The 22,783-nt window shown below is 46.2% G+C and overlaps 1 protein-coding gene across 1 annotated transcript in view; it reads right to left on the bottom strand.

Moving 5' to 3' along the window:
* Positions 1–22,783, bottom strand: part of CAMK1D (calcium/calmodulin dependent protein kinase ID) — a 462,879-nt gene that overhangs the window by 44,173 nt on the left and 395,923 nt on the right. The window contains exon 6 of the mRNA XM_019656989.1: positions 6,222–6,297. Coding sequence (XP_019512534.1) covers positions 6,222–6,297 — 76 coding nt within the window. The remainder of the gene's footprint in view (positions 1–6,221; positions 6,298–22,783) is intronic.

The following is a 22,783-nucleotide window of genomic DNA, read 5'->3' on the forward strand; positions in this document are numbered from 1 at the left end:
ACACAGTCTGATTGGTAAGCAGTTATGAGTCTGTGCAGACTAACACCTACATTTGGGAAACGCCTTATTACCTCCATCCCCCTGGCACCTCCATCATGTTGGAACCTCCATCCTCTTGGTACTTCCATCCTGTCGACCTTGGCTTTTGGTTTCACTTTTCATTTGACTCCTGGCCTCTGCTTAACTGTCTCACAATGCACTTCTGAGGATGACCGGCCAGAAGACAAGCCCTTGGAGCACAGCCAAAAGCGCTGAAGCCAGAGAAAGCGGTCTCCTGTGCCGTCCAGCCCACCGTGCATGGTGCTCTTAGGTGTTGAGTCATGAGCTTCTGGCCCACCCTTCCTTAGTTCTCCCACCACCTCCACAAATGTTTCCTGACCTTCTGGTGTGAAATGGAACCTCTCCCTTCCCAGCCCCCACCTCTGATTCTTTTAGTCACAAGCCTAACTCAGAGAAAGTGGTCTGAATTCAGGACTTGCTACGGCACCTGCTGGGGAGCTGGCCACTTCCTTCTCTGTATGTTTTTTGTGTCTTTTCATGCTTACACACTGCCTGTTTGCTGCTTGCAGGCTGCTGTGGTACATTCCAAGTGGTAAACATTGTAAAACATGATAAAGCCTCGACTGATTCTTTCGTTGACTCAGTTATGGCACTAGGTAAATCAACAATCCTGATACTTCAGAGATGATATTTTCCCCACTGTCAAGTTTTAGATATCAAATGTTCAAAGCTGGGTCAAAGCTTTCAAGTTATATTTTTAAAATCATGGTGCAGATTGATCGGCACATCTTTTCTCAACAACAGCAAGCACATCATATCCTTGAGTAACTGGGTCTTGAAGGGTAAACCATCGATCTCCCTGCATGACAGTCCTTTGATGACAGTCCTATAAGACTCAAATCACTGTCGCCTGTCCTCTGCAGACTGACTTGGGCCGGTAGGGTTCACGGCTCTGCCCTGCAGTTCCCCAGCCCCCCCCTCCCATCCTGGTGACAGCCAGCAGGATTGGGTTGGAATTTATCTGTTTACTGACTGTCACCTCCAGCAGACAGTAAGCGTCTCCAAGGCCGGGGAGGTAATGAATCCATCTCTGCAGCTCCATCATACTGCCTGACACACATTAGGCTCAATAACTGCTAGCTCAGTGAATGAATGTAAGTCCTGTGCCTTCCCTTCTCCAGGCTCAATATCCCTAAGCATTTAGTTGCTACTTAAATGACAGTTTCCAGGTCATGATGCTAAGATGAACAGAAGAGAGCAAAACAGGTGAAATGCTTTTCCATCTAGCCTGGGGCTATGCCAGTCAGAGTATGAAAGTGGTATAGATGAGATTATTTCCTCCCCTCTTCTCCCTCCAGGTGCCCTCTCTACCCCAGGGCCTTTGCAAATATAAAGGTGCAGATGTGGATGGATTCCACCTTCCCTGGAGTCACTGGCAAGAAGTGGCTCCCATCACTATGGACAATGCAGATTTTCTTTACCTCAACTGCACTGCATGTAAAACTACCTCCATCGCCACTGTGCACAACCCTGCACCTACTTTTTGAAACCAGAGACTATTTTATGTTTGACTATTTCCTAAGGGGTTAGAGGTGAACCAGCTGTCAACAGGCAACGAATAAAGTCTTTCTCCAAAGGCAGTAGAGAGAAAATCATAGCCCTACAAACGAAGTGGAAATCTGGTCAGGTAGCGCTTGTGTCTGAGACTAAAGCTAAAAAACAGGCATTTAGCCACCTTCAGAGTCCACTCAGTACAGGCTATGGAGGGGAGGTTGGGCACCTTTCCGAAAAACCCTTGGAAATCAGCCACAATGAAATGTATTCAGCGAGATAAAATTAGTAAAGCTGGAATGACAACAATCAATCACTGCCTGCTGAGATAAAAACAATGATGCTACAATAAGGAGAGAGCAGGGTGGTGGCTGGTCTGTAAGGCAGGAGGAAAGAGAGAGAGGTGTGAGAAATGATCGCCCCAGGCTACTCCCTGGAGCCCGCAGACAGGCGACCTGGAGGCCACCACAGGCTTCCCCAAAACAGCTAAGGCCATCTGACTGTACTGCTCTGATGCCTTGTTCCTAAAGGAAACTTCTGGTTTGGATTTGCTTTCTCCCGGCGACTTCCTGTGGGGAGAGAACATGTTCCCGCGATGACATGCCTCTCCTTGCGGGACCCACAGCTCATTATGATTTACTGAATTGACACTCCTGGGTTTTTGCTTGTTTGTTTGTTTGTTTGTTTGTTTGTTTGTTTGTGTGTTTTTAAACCTCTTTTGAGTCTGGCTAGTGTGAATCAGTTCACTGGGATCGTCTGAGCAAGATGAATAAACACTTAATTTAGTTTCTAAACTTCTAAAGCCCAAGTACAGACCACGGGCCCATGGCGGCCTGAACCAGTCCCACTTCGCAAAGCCTGTGAACACAGCAAGGTGACAGCTGTCTGCTGGCAATGCCAGTTAATGAGTTTTACTAGTGTTAACGCTCCTTATGCTGACTAGTGACAGACCATCACAATACCCAGGCTTGGCTGCTTCCCTGGGGCTTGCTAGCGACACCACATTCTCTCCTGCTAAAGCTGGGTTCACGCTCTCCGCCACCTCCTCCAGCCCCCCCCTCACCCCCACCCCAGGACACACGTGTATCTATAAAAAGGCAGCTGTTACCGTTGTAAAGGGATGGTGACTACCTTGGCGAAGATGATCCTTGGTCTCAGAAAATGAATGTAGCATGCAGATTATGCATTCTGTTTCACTCATACAAAACTATTCTGTGTACATTGGCCAATCAATATTTATGTGACCTAGTTTTAAGAACTGAACACAACAGGAGTCCAGTAGAAAACGAAGGGGATTGCCCTAAGTAGAGAAGCCAGAGGTCACAGGGTGGGTCAGTGCCCTCACCATCCATGGCCAGTGCACCCTAGCCATGCAGTTGACCTAATGCTGTAATGCCTAGTCTTCTTAAGAGCTCCCTCAGTTTTCATATCAGCAAACATCTACTGTTTTTATTCACAGCATGTTGGATCCCTGAGCATAATTTAGGCAGGTGATCATTAAATTATCTCCTGGAAGTTGTGAGAAGAAAGGCAGCCTACAAGCGACCACAACATTGAGTTTAGTCAATGAAATGCTGATTCTCATCTTGAATGGAGACATTTCTTTCCTTGGACATTGTGCTGTCTTGGCTGAGCCAACCCTGTCAGACTGGACACCAACATGCTCCTCAGGTGTCTCGCAAATTTCATGCTCGCTCCTTTGCAGCAGCTTGAGCTCTGCAGGCAAAGATGTTTTTTGCAGGCCCTGATCCCCAGAGGAAGATTCCTGGCAGGACAAGGACCCATCAGGTGTGTTTTAAGAAATGAGGGTCCTTGATAGGAAAAAATATTTCTCCTTCCAAATGATGGAAAACATAGAACTGAGTGTGGTGATGCACAGAGAACCAATTCATCAAGCAACTGTGCCCACAAAATGAGGAATGCTTGCATAGCACGCGGAATGGAGCAGATTGGGTGCCATGGCCTGCCGCGGCCATCTCTGCTACAATCTGATACCTCAGTGTGACAGGTTTTTCAATGAAAATAACAATGCTGCACTCCAAAAAACTGCAGAGGCTAACTGCTTTCCCCTTACAGATGATGTAAAGAATGAGGAGCTCTGCACGGACCCTGAAGGGGTGGCTGGCTGCCCCTGGGGGCCACATGCCCGTCACAGCCCGCTCAGCGGCCTTGCTCATCCCTGCGCGGAGGAGAGATGGGAATGGGGAGGCCAGGTGCAGTGGGTCAGTGGGAAGCGGCAAGAATCTGAGACTGAGATCTGTGAGTCCTAACTTCCAACACGAGTTCATCCCAGGGCCAGCCTTGTGCCAAGAACACAGATCCAGGCCTAGGCCTTTCACAGAATGCTTCCAGCCCTCAAACTCAGGCACCTCTGTTCCTGTGTCTGCATCCCTCCCCCGGTTGGGGTGCTCTCCTTTCCTCTCTGCTTATGTTAGGCTTCTGCAGCCTTCTAGATATACCTGGAATGGTGCCTCCTCCTTCCTGAAGCCCCTGTCCTCAATGGTGCTTCATGCCAGGGACTCTTACAGCTGTACACAAGCCTCTCTGCATGTCACTTAATCTACTTATGAAACTTCTTGTCCCACCATATAACTTAGTACCCTGATGAGAGGCATCATGTCCTTAGCATCATGGTATCTTTCATGCCTAGCACAGTACCTGGGATACAGGAGGTACTCAGGAAATGCTAACTATTGACACTAATAATGATAAATGTGTTACTAGTGGTTCTCCAAGCATAGCCACATGATGCAGCAAATGAAAGTTATACCTGGCAATCACTCAACAATCTGAACACTTTGGAGGTACAATTGAGATGTCCAAAGTGCATTCATTCTCTGCTTGAGACTCTCAGAGCTCTGGAAGACACCAAGGCAAACAGAAACCCGGGCTGCCATTTTGAAGTCAAACACAGTCATGAAATCAATCTGAGACAAAGTCCTAGAGCAAAGCTGGTGATAACCAGCTAACTATCAAGTTCATACTTAAAACATAAGTAAGGATGTACCATATTTCTTTACTTAATACTGTACTTGAACCCAGCCAAATACTGTATTGTGTTCAAATCATACCCAGATCTGTATGTCAGTATCTCTACCTTTGACTTCTGACCTCCACATATGCGTACATTATTCCAAGGATATCTCAAAGGGCTCTCAAGTTTAACACACCCAAAATGAAATTCTTGATCTCAACCACCCCCCTAAACTTGTTCCTCCATCACCCCCTATTCTTTTTTCTTATTTATCCACAAAAGCTGCCCAGTTGAATGTATGCTACAGAAAGATCATTTGCTTCTCAGATAATGAGACAAAGCCAATAGGGGGTCATGGGGGTGGGGTGGTGGCGGGGTATGTTTCCAGCATTCCGTGAGGATGCCACACACTGTCAGACCTTTCTCTGATCGCTGTCCCCCACAGTTTTTCATTGTGTGTAGTGGCTCTGTCTACTAAGAAACACTCCCTCCCTTGGAGACAATGAGGAGGAGAAATTCATTTCCTATCAATTAGAGAAACTAGTTAGCCTAAACCTACCCTAAAATTATGTTTGATAATAGGTGTTAGAGTGTATCATTGCAAAAAGAAATTGTAACTTAAAAATAGCTTTACCATGGACTTAAGCAAAATAGAACATAACAACAAAAACCAAAATTGATTATCCTGAAATAATTACGAGAAGCCTATGACCTATGATTACAATGCCTGGGTAGTGGAGATAAGTCACCTGAGAAGAAATGAGGAACCCAAAGGTTAAATATTGGTTTTCATCACATTTTTTTCTTATTGTAATTTTTTTAGAGATGTCCTAATATTTTCATAGTGGTTTATATCCCCAGAAAAGCCAAAGTGGCATGTGAAAATATGCTCAACACCACTAGCCATAAGAGAAATGCAAATCAAACCCACAATGAGATACCACTGCACACCTATGGGGTGGCTATTATCAAAAAATGGAAAATAACAAGTGCTGGCAAGGGTGTGGAGAAATTAGACTCTTGTGTACTGCTGCCGGGAATGTAAAAGGGTGGTGCTGCTTTGGAAAATAGTATGGAGGTCCCTCAAAAAGTTAAACATAGTATCACCATATGATCCAGCAATCCCACTTCTGGGTATACTCCCAAAGCACTGAAAACAGGACTCACACAGACATTTGTATACCTGTATTCATACCAGCATTATTCACAATAGCCAAAAAGTAGAAACCACCTAGGTGTCCATTAATGGATTAAAAAAAAATGTAGTACATATGCAAAATGGAATATTACTCAGCCTTAAAAAAGAATGAAATTTTGACACACGCTGTAACATGGATGAACCTTGAGGACATTATGCTAAGTCAGTCAGACACAATAGGACAAATACTATATGATTCCACTTATATGAGGCACACAGAACAGTACAATTCATAGAGACAGAAAGCAGAATGGTTGGTGCCAGGGTCCGAGGAAGGGGGAATGGGGAGTTAGTGTTGAAGAGGACAGAGTTTCCGTTTGGGAAGATGAAAACGTTCTGGAGGTGGACAGTGGTGATGGCTGCACAACAATATGAATGTACTGAATACCACTGAACTGTATTTTTTAAAATGATGAAAATGGTAAATTTTGTGTTAAGCATATTTTGCCACAATTTAAAAAAGGGAAAAAAGAAGCCGAGGTGGCAAGCAATACTTACAAGATATAGGCAATCACCCCGATGGACCAGCAGTCAACAGCTTTGCTGTAAGGTTTCTGGGCGAGGACCTCAGGAGCTGTGAAATGACAAGAGACACAAGCCTGACAATTTAAATGTGTGACGTAAGACATTTTTTAGTTGTTTATTGTTTTGTTTTGTTTTTGTTTTTTTTTGCTTTTTTGCTTTTTCTGCTACTTGGGCTGAACTACCTGTGATTCTAAAAACTGAGCAGAGATATATGACCTGTTTTATTTGTAAGCTTTTCTAACTAGAAAAAAAATGAGTGTGTGTGTGTGTGTGTGTGTGTGTGTGTGTGTGACTGGAGATTATTAATCAAATTCAATCAGCAAATACTTAATGGGGGCTATTTTATGTCAGAGCTATGCTAAGCACTATAGCTTAGACCAGAGTGAGTGAGAGGAAGGTATTTTTAGTTTGGGGGCTGGGATGCGACTTCACCTCAAATCAATGCAAGGAAGCACTTCTGGCCCCCAGAAGTGTAGGGCTTTCTAGGCACTGTGGGGACACCAAGGTGAAGCCCCTCCTTCCGCCTTCATGGACCTTATAATCGAGTAGAGGTTAGATGTAACATCTGTTTTTTGGGAACCCTGCATCAGGCCTGCTCTTAGTTCATCCTCTAAGGTTTGGGGTGGATTATCTGTCAGTACTGTCATTTCATTTTCTCACCAGTGAAACAGGGAAAGTGCTATTTAACCTCACTTCATTGAGGTTATTCAGCAAGTGGCATCCATCCCAGGGCTTTGGGCTTATTTTGTATGATTCCCACACTTCCTGTCCCCGGCCTTGTGGTGACAGCCCAGTCAGTGCTGGACCACCACCCAGTTCTGGCTCCCAGCAGTGTCTGCCACACATATCTGCGCAAAGAGTAAATAAATATGAGACAAGATCGTAAGTCTCCTTCACGAGCAAAATCTCCTTCTTACCCAAACAAATATGATCAAGGTGTCTTTAGCACAGAATTTCCAGAAAAATTAAGGGGGTACAGAAACTAAAAGCTGCTTTCGCTGACAAGGCCCCCCTCACAGGCTGAACTGTGTGCTCTATGGGCTTGGGATGCGTTACTATACTGGCCCTAGCCATCTGTGGGGGGAAGGACTTAATCATCTTCATCACCATTATCCCCAAGTTACAGGGGAGGGCGCAGAGGGACTGAGCCCAAAGTAACCCAGCTGAAACATGGCCTCTACACCACCTTCCTCTCAGAGGGACCTACCCCTAAGTGGCCGCCATGACCTGGGTCTTAGGCTAGTAATTCACAACTGTCTTCTGCTGTAACCCTGTCAACAGCTTTACAATTACCCTTATCTGAACCTGGCAGAGATGGAAAATGAGCCTCAGAGAAGCTGGTTTTCCGACTCCACACAGTAGATAGGAACCAGCTGGGATGTGAACTCAGGTCGGTCTCACTTTTACCCTGGCTCTTTGCACTGGAATATACTGATTATTGAGAGTTTCTTCAGTCTGTAAGAAAAGTCCCTGTGCAGAAAAACGAAGAGAAATCCTCTCTTTCATTCTGTTGGAGATAAATCTTTCAGAGTAAGTCTAGGGAAGTATACAAACTACTGTTGAGTGTTTCTAGTTATGACGGCAAGGAATAGAATCCACAGATAATCCCCAAGTCTAATTTTCGGTTTCAGCCCCAATCCCTCCAAGCTTCTGATTGGACCTTATTTTTTTTAACAAGAGCAAAATAAATGAATGTATACATCCTTCCCTTGCGATGTTCACCCTCATTGCAGTAGCAGAAGGTGAGAGAACTATAAAGCCAGAGCCTTGCAAACTGAAGTGGCCCTTGGATAACCGGGAGCTGGCTGCACCTGTAACTGCTAAGAGCATATTTCTCAGATGTTGCTATTACAGCAACTGACACGGAGCCATTTACCCCAGTAAATGTCTTGCTGATTTAGGACGTATGTGCTCGCTGAGCTGATGTTCTGGCCTGAGTGGCCACGTGGGCACAGACAGTGGGAGGGAGCACATTTCTGAGACTCCAGGGCCATCCTCATGGCCCAGTGGGAAGTTCAAAAGAGGCAAAGAAGGCTCACGGAGCTCCGCCTGAGCCAGCTCCCGGCAGAGCTGACAGCAGACCTCACGAGCACAGGGCCAAGCTGGTGGGCAGAAGCCCCGGCCTCCGCGTCACGATGTCTGCAGGAGAGGGAGAGCCAGCCTGGCCCAGACACTATGGAACCAGATGTCAAACAGCACACAGGCACCAGGAACTCTGCACGGGAGTTTTGTTCATGTCATGCGACAGGTACCACAGGGGACAGGCACATGGGGAAGGAACGCTGAGAAAGAAGCTGATTCCACAGTTTATGAGCAAATGCTGGCCCATCCCCTGAGCCACGACGTGTAGAGAGGGAAAGAGATGCAGCCCCTGCAAAGCAGGTTTCATTCTGAGGAGGAGCTGACACTGTGTTCCCGTGAGCACTCCATCCTCACAGTCCCCCTCGTCCAGAACTATGGATGTGGGAGGGGGGGCGGATCTTTTTTTTTTTTTTAATTCGGGAATTAGGGGAGGGGCACAGCATTGGAGAATTGGGGAAGGGGAACAGACAAGCTGCTGTCCTTTTGTTCTTCAGTCTAGTTGTAGAGGACGTCACTTCACTGGCCCATGTTGGTATTATCATTGCGCTCTTCCCAGGTTAGGCAGACTGGTCACCGGCTTCTGGACGGCCACTCACGGTGGCTCTTGGCAGCTCACGCTGGCTCCTGGCTACACATGGTAGCTTATGGCAGCCCTGGCCGACCCGGGGGGATGGATCTTTAAAAGAATATCCTCCCCTTCGTCATCACCTGCTAGAAAAAGGAAGGCTGTGGCCACCATCCATTGTTCAGAAACCAAACAAGAAAAAGGACACGGCTGCACACCCAAGGGCACTTGTACATGAAGACTTTCACCTTCCCGTTAGTAAATCTACCATGTTGGGGAACTGTGCAAAGCACGGTACAGATGTGAAAAGCAAGGGGCTGGTTTTTATGCAACTTGGAGCTTGGATGTTACTTGAAATGTTAAGATTCTTGGAGCCACCGATGACACATCATTTTTAAAATACAGGATTTTGTTTAAGTGGTAAAGTTTATACCATCAAGTATGTGGTTTAAAAAAAAGGAAAGATTTCTATATCTTTCTCAGACGCTTCGATTTTGGCAACTGACAAAAGGGGCCACTGACCAAAAAGATGCCCTGCAGGGTCAGCACATGAATATTAGGGAGAAGGTTCTAAATGACTAACAAGTAAATATCAGGGTCAGAATACTGTGGCTGGAAGTGTACTTGTGCCAAACATTACTTGTTCTTTTGGGGGTTGTGTCCTATGTGGGTTATATCTACAATAAAATGTAAGTATTTTTTAATATGGCAGGTAAACCATTTGCCCTTCTGATGAGCCTCTTAACTGCACTGGAAACACAGAGGGTAAAACCGGAAGTGTACTATAGTGATAAAAAAGACAAAGCCACCTGACTTGAAAATAACATTCTCATGAGCCTAGGATATTTAAAAATTATATAATGGCACACACAACTAATGGCCTTAATTCTAATTTCACGTGTGATGTGACTCCTGGAACCAAGTGTTCTTTGGGACATTGTTTGAACAAGCCTGCCTACATCACTTTAAATAGCCCCTTTTCATCTCACAGTAATTTTTCAAAAAATATACTCTCAGGCAATATTCAAATCCCTCCTGACAATCTGATATGGTGACCAAATCATGACAAACCCCTGATATCAGCGGCAGTATTTTCTCTCCTGCTCTGTGTTCTGCAGTTAGTTCTGTCATTTCACCAAATATTTAAGTCACCTGGTTTTTGGCCAATCTCCTACCATTTTCTTGATCCCTTTCCATAGCATGCCATGCCGGAAGAGTCCACTTCTCTCTGATTATTTTTTACAGACCAGCTTTCACTTTGAGAACCAGCCAAACTCCCTTATATTGATTGTGTTATCAATCTTATACCATTGGCAAGAACTCTGCTGTAATTCTAAAAAGTCACAGCACCCAATTTACAAACTTTCAGGGGACAAATGTGCTGCCAGCCAGGGCACAGTCCATCTGGAACCCTGGAGAGGGGTAAGGGTTCTCTGAGCCAGGCCACCACAATGCCACCTCGCTAATACTGCCTGCAGGTGCCAAAAAAACTTCTTAGTCAAGGAGAAGTAATTTTCTCTTCTCATTGTACCCAGCACAATCCCTGTGCAGTGGGAGGTTGGCATTGACTCTCGTCATCCCCACGCCTTCTAATAGAGGGAGGCTTTGAATGGAAAGAACTTAATTGGAGCTACTGACAAAGAGAGTAGTCATTAAAAGGCTGGTGTGCGATGCCATCAGCCCACAGGCAGAACAGGAAGGATTTGGTCTCCTGGCACATCCAGGACAGAAGGAAAAGGTTCAAGTGGAGACGGCACACACCTTGGAGTGCATTTCCAGGCACAGTCCACCTATGCATCCCTTCTCTGCTGTGTGAATTTCATTGTCAAATACTAGACTTGCTGCTGCTGGGAAACAGGGACACATCTCTAGTCTCTTCAGGGCTTAAAACATTGTGGCTGTTCAACAAACAGTTATTCAACTGAACCCAACCTATTCAACACACACACCGTTATCTCTATAAGAAAACATTTTCTAAGCCCATACAACTGACTTACAAATAAATTTAGCTGCCTGAAATATTTCTGGTGAGTAGGTACAGGACCAAAAGGGAATGAAAGAGAGAGACAGAGAGAGTGACAAATTGATTTTGAAATTCGATCGTCAGTTAAGAAGAAGTACCTGAATTAGATACAAGTAAGATCGGTCACCGAATACCTGTCCTTAGGCAAATGATTTCTGGCATGAATTCTGGGGATAAAAGAGGCAGAATTGGCCCTAATTCTCTATGTGTGGATATATCTGTCATTCATGCTGCTCTCCTTTTAAAAGCTTTTCTCAAAGGGATTTCAGAATTTCTAGTTTTAGGGCTAACAGCCAGAAAAGTGATTCTGTGAAATGATCCCTGAGAACCTCCTTCCTGCTCAGATCTTGAGGGTTATTAACTCAGTTTTCTTGGCTATTCTTCACAGAAACAGCATCCGACCAGCTTGTTTAGTTTACACCAGTAAATACAAGTGAATCTCCATGGAAACCATGCAGCCTCAGCAGAGCATCCTGCAAGCTCCTGGAGATACCCATGGTCAGATGCGGTCCTTCTCAGCTCCAGGCTTTCCTCACACTCTTCAGAGAAACAGTAGGTTTAAATTTTTAAATAACTGAATTTACTACTGTGAGACTCACTACCAATCCACAGTGGAAAATTCCACTTGGTAGGAAACGTCTTGTATAAACCGAGCTGTATTATACTGATTTAGAGCAAGGGCTCCTGGTAAAGGGAAGGACTCCAGGGATTTCTAAAGGAAAATAAAAAATTCCAGAAACCTTTCATCTTGTTTTTTTAAAACAATGAAACTGCCCACTTTCCTTACTGAAATAGAGAAAAGAAAAAGGCTCAACCAAGTGTACCTGGAAACCAGAAAGCTGTCTTGTAGGGGTGGGGTGAGGGCTGTGGTCATCAACCCTCAGGGGCTATTATAAAGTAGAAAAAGAATGTTCCCTGATCCTGTGCTCTCAGGGTGTGCTAAAGAGCAGTTTCTGCTGAGACAGACAGGATTACAGAGATCTCACCCTGTTACCAAGCTCATGTTCAAGGCATTTTGTTCTCCTCTATGGATGCTTGAGTACCACCCTTCCCAGTACTTCAAAGATGATCACTTCCAGTGGGTGAAGGACAGGGATACAATCAGGAGGGGGCATCTTGGGGTGGCAGAAGCAGCCCTCGATGCAAGAAAATGAAAATCACGGGTCCAGAACAATGGGACCTAGGTTTCTCCCTTTATTCAATCATATAATGGGCTGGGTCCCATTTGAGGCACTGGCTTTATGGGGTGATAAAGGTAGACCTGACCCCGGCACTCCTGGCATCCTGCTCTGGACAATGATTGTAACCACAAACAGAAGTAACACAGCCTCAGCTGCCTTCCCAAGGACAACGAAAGGACCAGGACAGACAAGGTGGTGGCAAGATGGGAGAGGTGGTACTGACGCTTAAGTTTCACTCACTCTAAAAAAAAACTCTGAAAATACTAAACTTACTCAAAATAAAATTCTGAAGATATTCAGGAAAAGAATACATTACCTCCAATAGTCAAACGAGGGAGACAGTGCAAAGAGAATGAATGGGAAAGACACAGAGGGGAGAAGCAACTGCTGTGGCCAGTGGTGCTGTAAGAATACGTTGTATCCTAAGAGTAAAGGAATAGGAATAAAGATGAAACAGTGGGAGTGGTAAAAGGCTTCCATTTTGCTCATCTGTAAAACGGGAACCTGAATAGGGCCCAACTGTCAGGATTGTTATCAGGCTTAAAGGAGATACTGAGCACATAAATTACAGACATAATTAGTAGTAAATATGTAAGGAAGAAAAGTTGGTAAAGCCATCAGAGCAAAAGCAGAACTCAGGGTTTATTATTTCCTAGAAATAAGGATGCACAGATCCTTGATATCATTTGGTATTTTCCCTTGATGTTAGCTTAACATAATAGAAATGATTCACACTTGAATCATTCATGATGATTCATTTTTGATGAAAACCTTCAGAAGTCAGGATTGAGCTGGGCCCATGTGTGATGCAAGGGCACGGCATGAAAACTTGAATCTTAGAGTTGGAAGGAGACTTAAAACCCCCTTATACCGACCTCCCATCCAGTGGGTCCTTTGTTTACTTAGCTATTGGTCCTTTTGCTCACGTAATCACCAACAGATTTATATAGCCCCCACTCTATCCAGGCACCATTCTGGACACTGAAACCCAGGAGCTGCGTGTTTGCCATTGCTGATAGACAATGCTTTAGAAACAAGGACATTTTGTCATAATAGTAGAGATGCCTACGATGGCAGAGGAGCCTGGCTCACCGAGGCATGTTCATGGCTCTGCAGTTATGGGGGCGAAAGGGAAACTGTGTTCCTTCCACGCTCTCCCTGGCCCCCTGTCTTCCTCCCCACCCCGCTTCCTACCTTCTCCCACCTCCAGGCCAGGGGCCATCAAGACTACCCTCTCCATCACCCTGAGCTCTCTCCTATCCTTTAAGTAGCTATAAGGATGCAATGCCCAGCTCTAACCAATTCTTGTTTTCATTGGCCTCAGTTAGAATTCTTTGGAAAGGGAGGTTAGAAAAAATTGTTCCAGAAGACTGCTTATAAAAATGGGCATGTCCTCAATTTTCCCTAATTCTCTGGAGATGGAAAACTGCTGCCATCTCTCCGACCTGCTAAGACAGAGCTAAAAGAAACACTAAGATTAGCAGCAGCTCTACCTGCCTTTGAAAGGACTTCTGTCTTTGAAAATGGGTTTGAAACATCCAACCTGCCACGTATCCTATGATGTCATCAAGAAGAAGCTGACAGATGCAAAACTTGCCAGCCCACCACTTACTTAGTCTGAGGCTCATCTGTTCCTCTTGCTGTCTGGCCTCACCTCCCTGAGGCGGCCAAGGAGAAATACATTTGACTTGAACTTCATGCATGTCACAGAGGGGAAGAAAAGGGCCCTGAACAAAGAGAGTCCGTCATGGTGGGAGGTAGTGAAGACTCCTTTTATATTATGGCTTCTCCCAAGTGCCTCATCAAAGCAGATCATGGAACCAGGAGGGTCAGGGGGACTGGATTCAAATTCTACTCTGCCACACAGGCAGTGTGATGGGATCTTTACAAGAAGGAGCCTAACAGAGAAGTCAGTGGCCTAATGGGAGAGCCTTGAACTTCCATGAGAGTGCTTTAAAAACAATGAGATCGTACCCACACAGAGTGGCACTATCAGCTGTCACCTTGGATCCTACACTGACTCAGAGGACGGAATTACAGGCTAGGCTCTGTGCCAGTGTATCTCAGAGAATTCATTATGTTCTATGCCTCAGTTTCCTGACTTGAAGGGTACCTGCACTTTGTCTTAGAGTTAGGCCTTCATGGAAAAGAACTTGAGCTCCACTGAAGAGCTGTGTGTGTGTGAGACCCCTCATTTTAAGGAACGCTCCCATTTTAAGATTTGTGTCTAGGTCTAGACACTTGGATCCTAGACAGTCTTCTTGCCCCTGAGGAGTTTCCACAGCTGGTGAGAAAGAAGACAGCTCTAGCCAGTGTGGCCTGTTCGGAAATGGTAAATAGAATTCGTAAGATCACGGAAAATAAAATTCAGGCATACATTTCAGGGGAGTACTGGGCCTCAGTAAGAACTGCATTACAACAAGGAGGTGATACTAAATATGCTCAGTAAGATCTGCTTCCTGTCAATAGGAGAATTTTCAGCAGCAGAGGCATTAAAAGAGAAAAACTGCATTAATAAGGGGCTTTACTGTGAGCATATGAATAAACAGGTCTCGCTTCACCTAGATGTAGGGTACGGCAATCTGGATAACTGGCAAGTCAAAATACAGCTGAAATACAGAACCATTCCTTGGCCTGTGGTTTGTCTTTAACCCAAAGGTAAGAGGAGTAGAAGTTTTCTGGGACAGCTCCGTTCTCTTTTGCTCTTTCTTATCCTTCTGTAAAAGTTATAATTTACTAAAAATGTATCGCAAAACAGCAGCTCACTCTAATTTTCCTAGTAGCCTCTTAAATGGTACCACAGGCATGAAAAATCCCCATTAAAGCACCATCCTGGTTTAAAATTACCATCTGATCTGAGCTGGATGACTACTCAAATGCTACCAAAGCCAAAATGCGGCTGGTGGGTGGAGGACGAGGCTCAGGAATGGGAAGGGAGTGGAAAATGGGAGGGCGGTTGGCGTTTTAAAATGTGGGAGAGGCCTGGAATTCAGTGGGACGAGGAAAGAGAATGTTTTGAGTGAGGTATTTCAGATCCCTGTGGCAACAAATAAGCCTGATGGGTCCCTGATAGGGTGTCCCAAAATTAAGCAGACAGGTAGAGTCATCCCAATGTCTTATTTTTTTCTTTTAATGATTAAAAGCCAAAAGAGTAAGTTACAGAATACTGTTTTCCCCCCTCTTCACCCAACCAAATGGTACCAGAACCTGCAACTCCCTCCCAGTACCAAGGATTTTGAGACGAGCCATTACGAAATTCCAGAAGGATGCAAAGTGCTTTGCAAAGTGTGAGGAGCAAGTCAGTGCGACAGGGCATGTGGATTGGGGGTCCCCCCCCCCGGGGCAGGGTGGGGTTTACTCTGCCCACGTTCTGAAAGTTTTTGTCCCAGTCCACCTTCATGTGTCAAGGGAAATAAAAGGGAGCAGGCCCTACTTAGGGCGCCCTATCCTCTCTAACAAATGGGGTCTGGCTGCAGCCCCTAGTGTGATGAAAACCTTGAGGCTGGTTGTCACCAAGTAGCTGCTGACAGAGAAGGAAAGAGAAAATTCTTCTCTGAGTGCTCTACCCACTCTTCTATGCCCTGCGTGCCAATTTATCAGTTATATAAGATCCTGCTGTGACCCGGAAGGTATGAATGAGAAAACGAGAACAATGATGTCATGCTTAGAGCCGGGTACTAAAATGGGAGACTTAAGTGAACAACAAATAAAAACCAAGCTCCGTGGGGGGATACAACCACGCAGAAGAGTGAGGATTAAAGGGCTGGGAACAGAGGAATGAAGAGGACAGATGAAAGGAATTGCCGTGACTTAGGCTTAGGTTGCTGAAGAGGACAGAAATGGACGATGTCAATCAAGGTCATCCAATTGTTCTTGTCTGTTCGGAGTGAACATGGGAAACAATGACAGTCAATATCCTTGACACATGGGTATTTATATACTTAAAGGATACTAAGTCACATAGCTATAGAAATACCTAATGGTAGAAGCAGAAAAATCACATTGGTCAGTTAGTCCAGCCTGTTTATCTTACACACAAGAAACTGAGAGCCCAAGTGTTGATGTGAAAGGCTCAGGCCTCCCTCATATCTAACCAATGACAGAGATATGCTATAGGATACTGGCATTTAAGCCCCGCGGCTGTGGCTGCCACCAACTACAGGCTGGGTGGCTTTGACAGCAGAGGTCCTCCTTCTAGCACAGCGCTGGCTGGAACTACTAGTTTCCAGACCCTCATCATGACCTCAGATCCCACATCAAGCTCTAAAAATGCAATGATCCCATGAATTAAGAGCATTCCTCTAACTGTGCGAAAAACATATGCCAGGGATGTTGACCAATCTTTTTCCATTTCCATCTCGTAGAAGAGAACACAACGAAACTTACTAAAACTATTTTAAGTAAGTTAAGCCAGAGCTAGACCAAAGCCTTATGCTTATGGCTGTGCAGGCGACACTCCGACTAAGCTATGGGGCTCAACTAAGCAGAAGGACTCTTTCCCCACAGGGTAAGAGTCGTAACAATTGGCCTCATGTACAGAACCATTACAGAATCCTGCTTACGAACACGACGGACCAGGTGGAAATCTCCTTCCTATTTCTGAATAGCATCAAATAATGAAAAAGTGTAGTCGCTGGTGTGCACTCCACATGAAATCCGGCAAGCGGATGGGTCATCGCTCAACGAGGCTTGATGAAAAAAGAAAGTCTCATTTAACTCGGACACATCACAGAGCACAGGAAGCCTCCACCACCCAGGCTTCTTCCCCTTTCTCAAGTGCAGTTTGGGATTCCCGACTCCTGACTAGCAAGAGAGCACGCGCTTGCCGTCCTCTGGCAAGGCACTTGGCTTGAGGTTCTTTTAAAATCGTTTCAGTTTCTCTGTGAAACCAGGGGAACTAGACCCACAGCATCCGGGAAATCACACCAGTGTGCAAATAGCAACAACAAGAAGTAAAAAAACAGGCTTTCCTCTACCAGCTAGGAGTAGCTTTGTCGTACACGACGGAAATGGGCGCTTTCTGTGACTTCCTGTTTCTATCCAGTGATTCAGGAGAGCCCGTTTGGATGTTTTAATTGGAGTTGAGGAGCAGGTCACATAAATAATGTGCCTCACTTTCTTAGCTCTGGCTTTCTCTCTTGTTGGTGATGCCACAGGGAAGGTTCTACCTGACTTAATGAAATGGACCCAAATGCAGGTCAAGGCCATATTGACGGTCACCATGGGACCCTGGTGAGCTGATTCCTACCAGGTGGCCCCATAATTTCTCCTAAATTGCCTCCAAGTACTTAGTCACTCACGCCCTCTCTCCAGGCCAAGCCAGTCTGCTCATTTCCCCCAGAACGTTCAGGAAGCACTTCACGCCTCTGGGCCTTTGCTCTCCTGCTTGCCTGCGTCTGTCACTTTCCTCAGCTTCCCCTGACTTCCATCCTTCCTTCACACCCTGCCTCCTCCACAGTTTCCCCTTGGTCATTCCAGCCCTTGCTGATCCATCTCACCTGTATTTGTGATGTTGCTTCTGAAATGTGTCAGTGACTTCATATGGGAGCATGCTACCTCATGCGGCCCTGTGTCACCTGCCGGCCATACTGCAGGAGCCGCTGCACGGCCTGTGGTAGAAACTCAACACACATGGATGGCAAGACGCCCGCATGTGCTGCTATCAGTCACATGACACTCTGCAAGGCCATGGCTCCTTTTAAAGGGCGTGTACGAGCTGGGCAGCGCTTAGGGGTCAAGAGTGAAGTTCAAAGGACTGGGTTCCTTTGTCGTCTTCTACAGCACTATGTGCACTGGGGTGCTTGGGATAAACAGCCCTTTTTGCATTATTTCTTCATTATTAGAGGGCTGATTTAAAGTGCAGCAATAATCTTAATGTTGGCAAAATTAACTATTCAGGTGAATGGTCGTTTAGGTAATAACAAAACAACAGCGTTCACACATTGAAACCAATACTTGAACTCAGAAAGAGTCTGAAATAAGGGGAAAGCAGACAGTGACCCTCTGCTCCTGGCTTAGGCTACGTGACAGTGTCGCCCCGGAATCAGAGCGGGAGACCAGCACGCTCTCCCTTCTCCCTCACAGATGCCAAATGGGGATGGACTCTGCCCTGTTCAAGTGGAAAACTACCCCACAGGAACGAGGCTGTGGCTTCTTTGTCCAAGATCTTGAACAGTGTGCCCACCTTGCAGCTGCTGCTGGGGGCAGGTGAAGTTGGCTGTGACCATCCCCAGGGCTGACAGCATGCTGGGTTCCTCTGACAAAGACCTGTTTCACCTTCTTCCAGCATGACTCTGAGGGCCAGCCTCCCATAGACTTAATTAATTGCTCAATTAAGTCATAATTCAAGGTCCCCTTGCACTCACTCAGTCTTCATCTTACTTTAGTTGCAACTACTGACAAGTGGTACGTCCTCCTCCTTGAAGCACTTTCCAGACACCACACTCCCCTGGTTCTCTTCCTACTTCACCTGCTGCTGCCTCCTTGTCCCCCTGAGTCCCCAGGACTCAGCCTGGGGGGCTTTCCTCTCCTCCATCTACACCCACCCCGCTGGCAATCTCACCCAGGCTTGTGGCTTTAAGATGCATCCAGAGGCCATCAGCTCCCAAATACAGTCCATCCTCATCAGCCACAGATTCTGTGTTTTTCAATTTGCCCACTTGCTAAAATGTATTTGTGGCACCTAAATCAGTGCTCGGGATGCTTTCGAGGTCATTTGTGGACATGAGCAGAATGGCCAAAACTCTGAGTCGCCCGAGGTGCACGTTTCCAGGGGAGGTCAAACACAGCACCCCTCTGCCCTTGTTTCCACTCTCACACTGTGAACAAGTTATCATTTTCATGGTCTAGTTGGTCCCCGTTTTCTCATTATTGTGCGTTTCGTTGATTGCACTGTTTAAAGCGTCCCCGAGCGTAGCACTGAGGTGCTGTGTGGGGTTCCTAGTGCAGGAGGCCAGGATGTGCCTTATGGAGAAAAATACGGGTTTGACCAGCTTTGTTCAGGGCTGGTTAGAGCGCTGTTGGCCATGAGTTCAAAGTCAATGAATCAACAATAATATTAAATAAGCTGTCGTTGAAGAGAAACACACATAAAACAAGGTTATGTATCTACCAGTTGCTGAGAAGGCTGTGATCAGAGGCCCGCAGGCACCTAACCCTTTGTTTCCCCTGGGACCAGGGGCTCAGGCGTCACTAACTCAGTGTTGACGGTAACTTCACTGAGCATAACCACCATGTATGAGAACCGACTGCACCAGCCAGGATGGCTCCCTCTCCAGGATACCAGACTCATACTCCAGCTGCCTCCTGGACCTTGCAAACTCTAACAAATCCAAACCCCTACCCCTGGTAAGCCTTCCGCAACTTGCTCCTCCCACAGGCATCCCCATGAAAGGCAGCTGCACCCTTCCAGGTGCTGAGGCCCAAAGAGCATGGAATTATCCTTGATCTGTCTTTCAATTTTTTAGAAAATCTTGATGACACTACTTTCAAATGATATCTGGCACCTGACAGCTTCTACCACTTTGGCTCCACCAGCCTGACCCAGCCCCTGCCAGTTCTCCTTATTCCAGCTTCTCCCCTGGAGGGATTCTGGTAAAAATCAGATTATGGCAGCCTTCCCTCAGAACCTTCCAATGGCTTCCTGCCACCCTGAGTAAAAGCCACAGTCTTGACAACATGCCTTGCCTGTTACTTATCTGAGTTTATCTGCTGTGACCCTTCTCCCCGGCAGCCACTCACGCCTGCCTCAGGGCCTTTCACCACCCTAAGAAAACCCTTCCTTCAAATAGCAGCAGGGCCAGCTCCTTCGCTTCCATCAAATCCTTACCACATCGCCACCCCTTCTAAGTGAGGGCAGCCCTGATCCCCACATCTAAAACTGCAACTGTCAACTATGCACATACACGTACTTGCTATTCTCTCTGCTGCTTCAGTTTTCTCCAGAGCACTTATCACCATCTAAGATATTAATTAACATACCTAGCTGTTTATCATCATCTCCCTCCCACTCAAATGTAAAGACCATTTCTTTCTACTGATGCATCCCTACTGCCTAGAGCAGGAGGTAGGCACTAGAGAAATAACTCTTGAATGGGTGAGTAATGCAGCACTGACCATACCTTATTCAATGTAGCTGTTTGCCTGCTGCCACTCACAGTAAAACTGACAACACTGTGAGACCAGAGACTGTCTTATTCATCTTTGCATCCCTAACACCAAACCACCGTGCATGGCACAGAACAGGATTGCAATAAATAACAGGCCGAACAAATAGAAGGGGAGGAAAGAAAAAAATCACTAATTTTCATGAACCTTGGGTTGCTATTCAATCTACAAGCATCTGTGCAAAGATGAATAAGACACAGTCCCTGCTCTAGAAAAACCCACAGCGTGGCGCAGGCCCCTGCTGCAATGAGATCAGAGCCGTTGATGAGAAAGGGGTCAAAGAACCAGGATGACAAGGGAGAGGATGGGTGTTAAGAAAGCAATCAAAAGGTGGTAACATGTAAGCTGGGCTTTGATGGCTGAATAGGAGTTTGCCATGCAGACTGTCAGGGAGGAAACACAGCCCACCGCCCGAGGTATATCTACGTAGATGTGAGCTCCCCAAGGTAGCTCCTTCCTGGTTCTAAAAAGTCTTCCCAGAGTCTCAGTGCTCAAGATACATGAACAAACAGAATTGCTATAACGTAGTCCCACAGTCCTCCTTTCCCTCTCCCCATCACAGAAAACTCAGTATCTGACAACAGGATTACCCGATGGCCCCACTTGCCGCCACTTAGGGTACTGAGCGCAAGGGTCACATCTAAACATTGTTCCCAGTTCCCAGACTCCTCAGCATCTGACATCTAAACAAAACCAGACCACTCGGAGAGCAGCCACTCAGAAACTCAGAAACTGCCGTTTCGTGGGCTCTGCCAAGACGCAAATAAGCAAAAATCAGTTTAGGAAGTACTAGCACTTTCCAACATGAGAGCCAAATAGGAGAAGAGTGTGATGCATATGTAAACACGGACGTTCTTTGTCAGAACATTACATCGCAGCCAAAGAGCGGGCTTCCTTCTGAAGGGGGACACTGGGCAGCCACTGTACCCTCTGACGCTTCTTAGCCCGGGGCAGCCTGGGCACCAGACTGCTGCAAAAGCAGAGCCACCCTGGCAAAGACACCGGACACCATGACCTCATAGGCCTTCTTATTTTCTCATGTCTGTGGCTGGAACAAACTTTCTCTTCCCGTCTTTCAAAAGAAATGAGAATAAGCTTGTCCCTTTGTTTTCATTTGCCGCTTGCCTGATGGCCTGGACTGAGCTGGAGAAACTCCACACACACACACACCCTCACATGCTCATATTCCCCCCACCCCACCCCCAGGCATGCACATGCATTTACACATGTGTCACAGCCCTGATTCCAAGTGTCCCTGACGGGGTCCAGCCTATGCCCACAACCATCACTTTATTCTCCCAGAACAGAGGTGGCTTGCTATGCCACTGTCTCCATCAAGGCTGCACTGCCTCTGAAACATGATGAGAACAATCTCTCCTTCTCTGTAGGGCATGCACATGACCCAGGAACACAATTCCCGCCTGCGACAGTCAAGAGCTAAGCAGCACTGATCACACCCTCTCATCCCCCGCCACATTTACACCATCTTTATCTCCTCCGTCTAAACCTTCTTTTCTCTCATGCTCGTCTGTATTTCCCACAGCCTACTCTTTATTCCTCTCCTTTGAGTTCGTTAGAAATGAAACAGCTGTGACATAACACCCATTATTATGCAAGCACTTTGAAAAGCTGTGAAGAGCCTCCCGGTCACTTGGGAGTTTCCCACAATGCTCTGGGCCCCCAGGCCCATTTAGTGTGTGGCCTGCTTTCCTCGGCCCGCCCAGGAAGGTGGCCGAATTATACCCAAAGACAAACGGGGATGATGTTGGTTTAACAGTCCCGACTCTCTCCCAGGGCAGGCTTCCTGTTCTCACTGAGAAAGGCCAACATGGTTTGCATGACGAGAATTCAGCTTTGGTGTCCATTTCCTAAAAACCTATTGCAACCTCAGTTTTAACCCTGTTCTCGGATACTCCTAGCCTGTCCCCTCACCCCAGGCTTTTTCCCACTTAGGGCTTTCGTACAAGCAGACGCCTCTATCAGGAACCTTCTAAGTTCCTGTGCCTGGCTGCCCAAGTCTCCTTCCTGTCCCTTTAACCCAGGCCCCATCCCTCTGCGCCCCCTGCTACTCTATCACATGCCCCCACTTTATTTTCTTTGATTTGAAGCACTTATCATGATCTGAAACAACCCTTTCATTGATTTGTTTCTTTGTTTATTGTCTGTCACTTCCAACTAAAATGTAAGCTCCATGAGAGAAGGCTCATTCACTGCTGTCACCCCAGTGCCTGGTACATAGTAGGCACTTTAATATACATTTGCTGAATGAATGAATATATTTATGTAAATGAAAAGTCTCAAAAACTTCACAAACAGTTCAAGCAGCCCTTCTCCAGGTCCTGGAAGACAGAAGATGAATCTCAGTATCCACATGTTTGGATCTGTCAGTAGCATTCCCGGCCTTCTCTCCGTTTAATATAAAAAAACATGGGCTGCTGATTTTAGGGAAAAAAATCTCATTCTTGGCTTCTCCAGTGCAGATCAGGATTGGCTAATTCAAGAGAGTGACTTTGTCAAG

Source organism: Hipposideros armiger, unplaced genomic scaffold (assembly GCF_001890085.2).
Source record: "Hipposideros armiger isolate ML-2016 unplaced genomic scaffold, ASM189008v1 scaffold_271, whole genome shotgun sequence".
Lineage (NCBI taxonomy): Eukaryota > Metazoa > Chordata > Mammalia > Chiroptera > Hipposideridae > Hipposideros > Hipposideros armiger.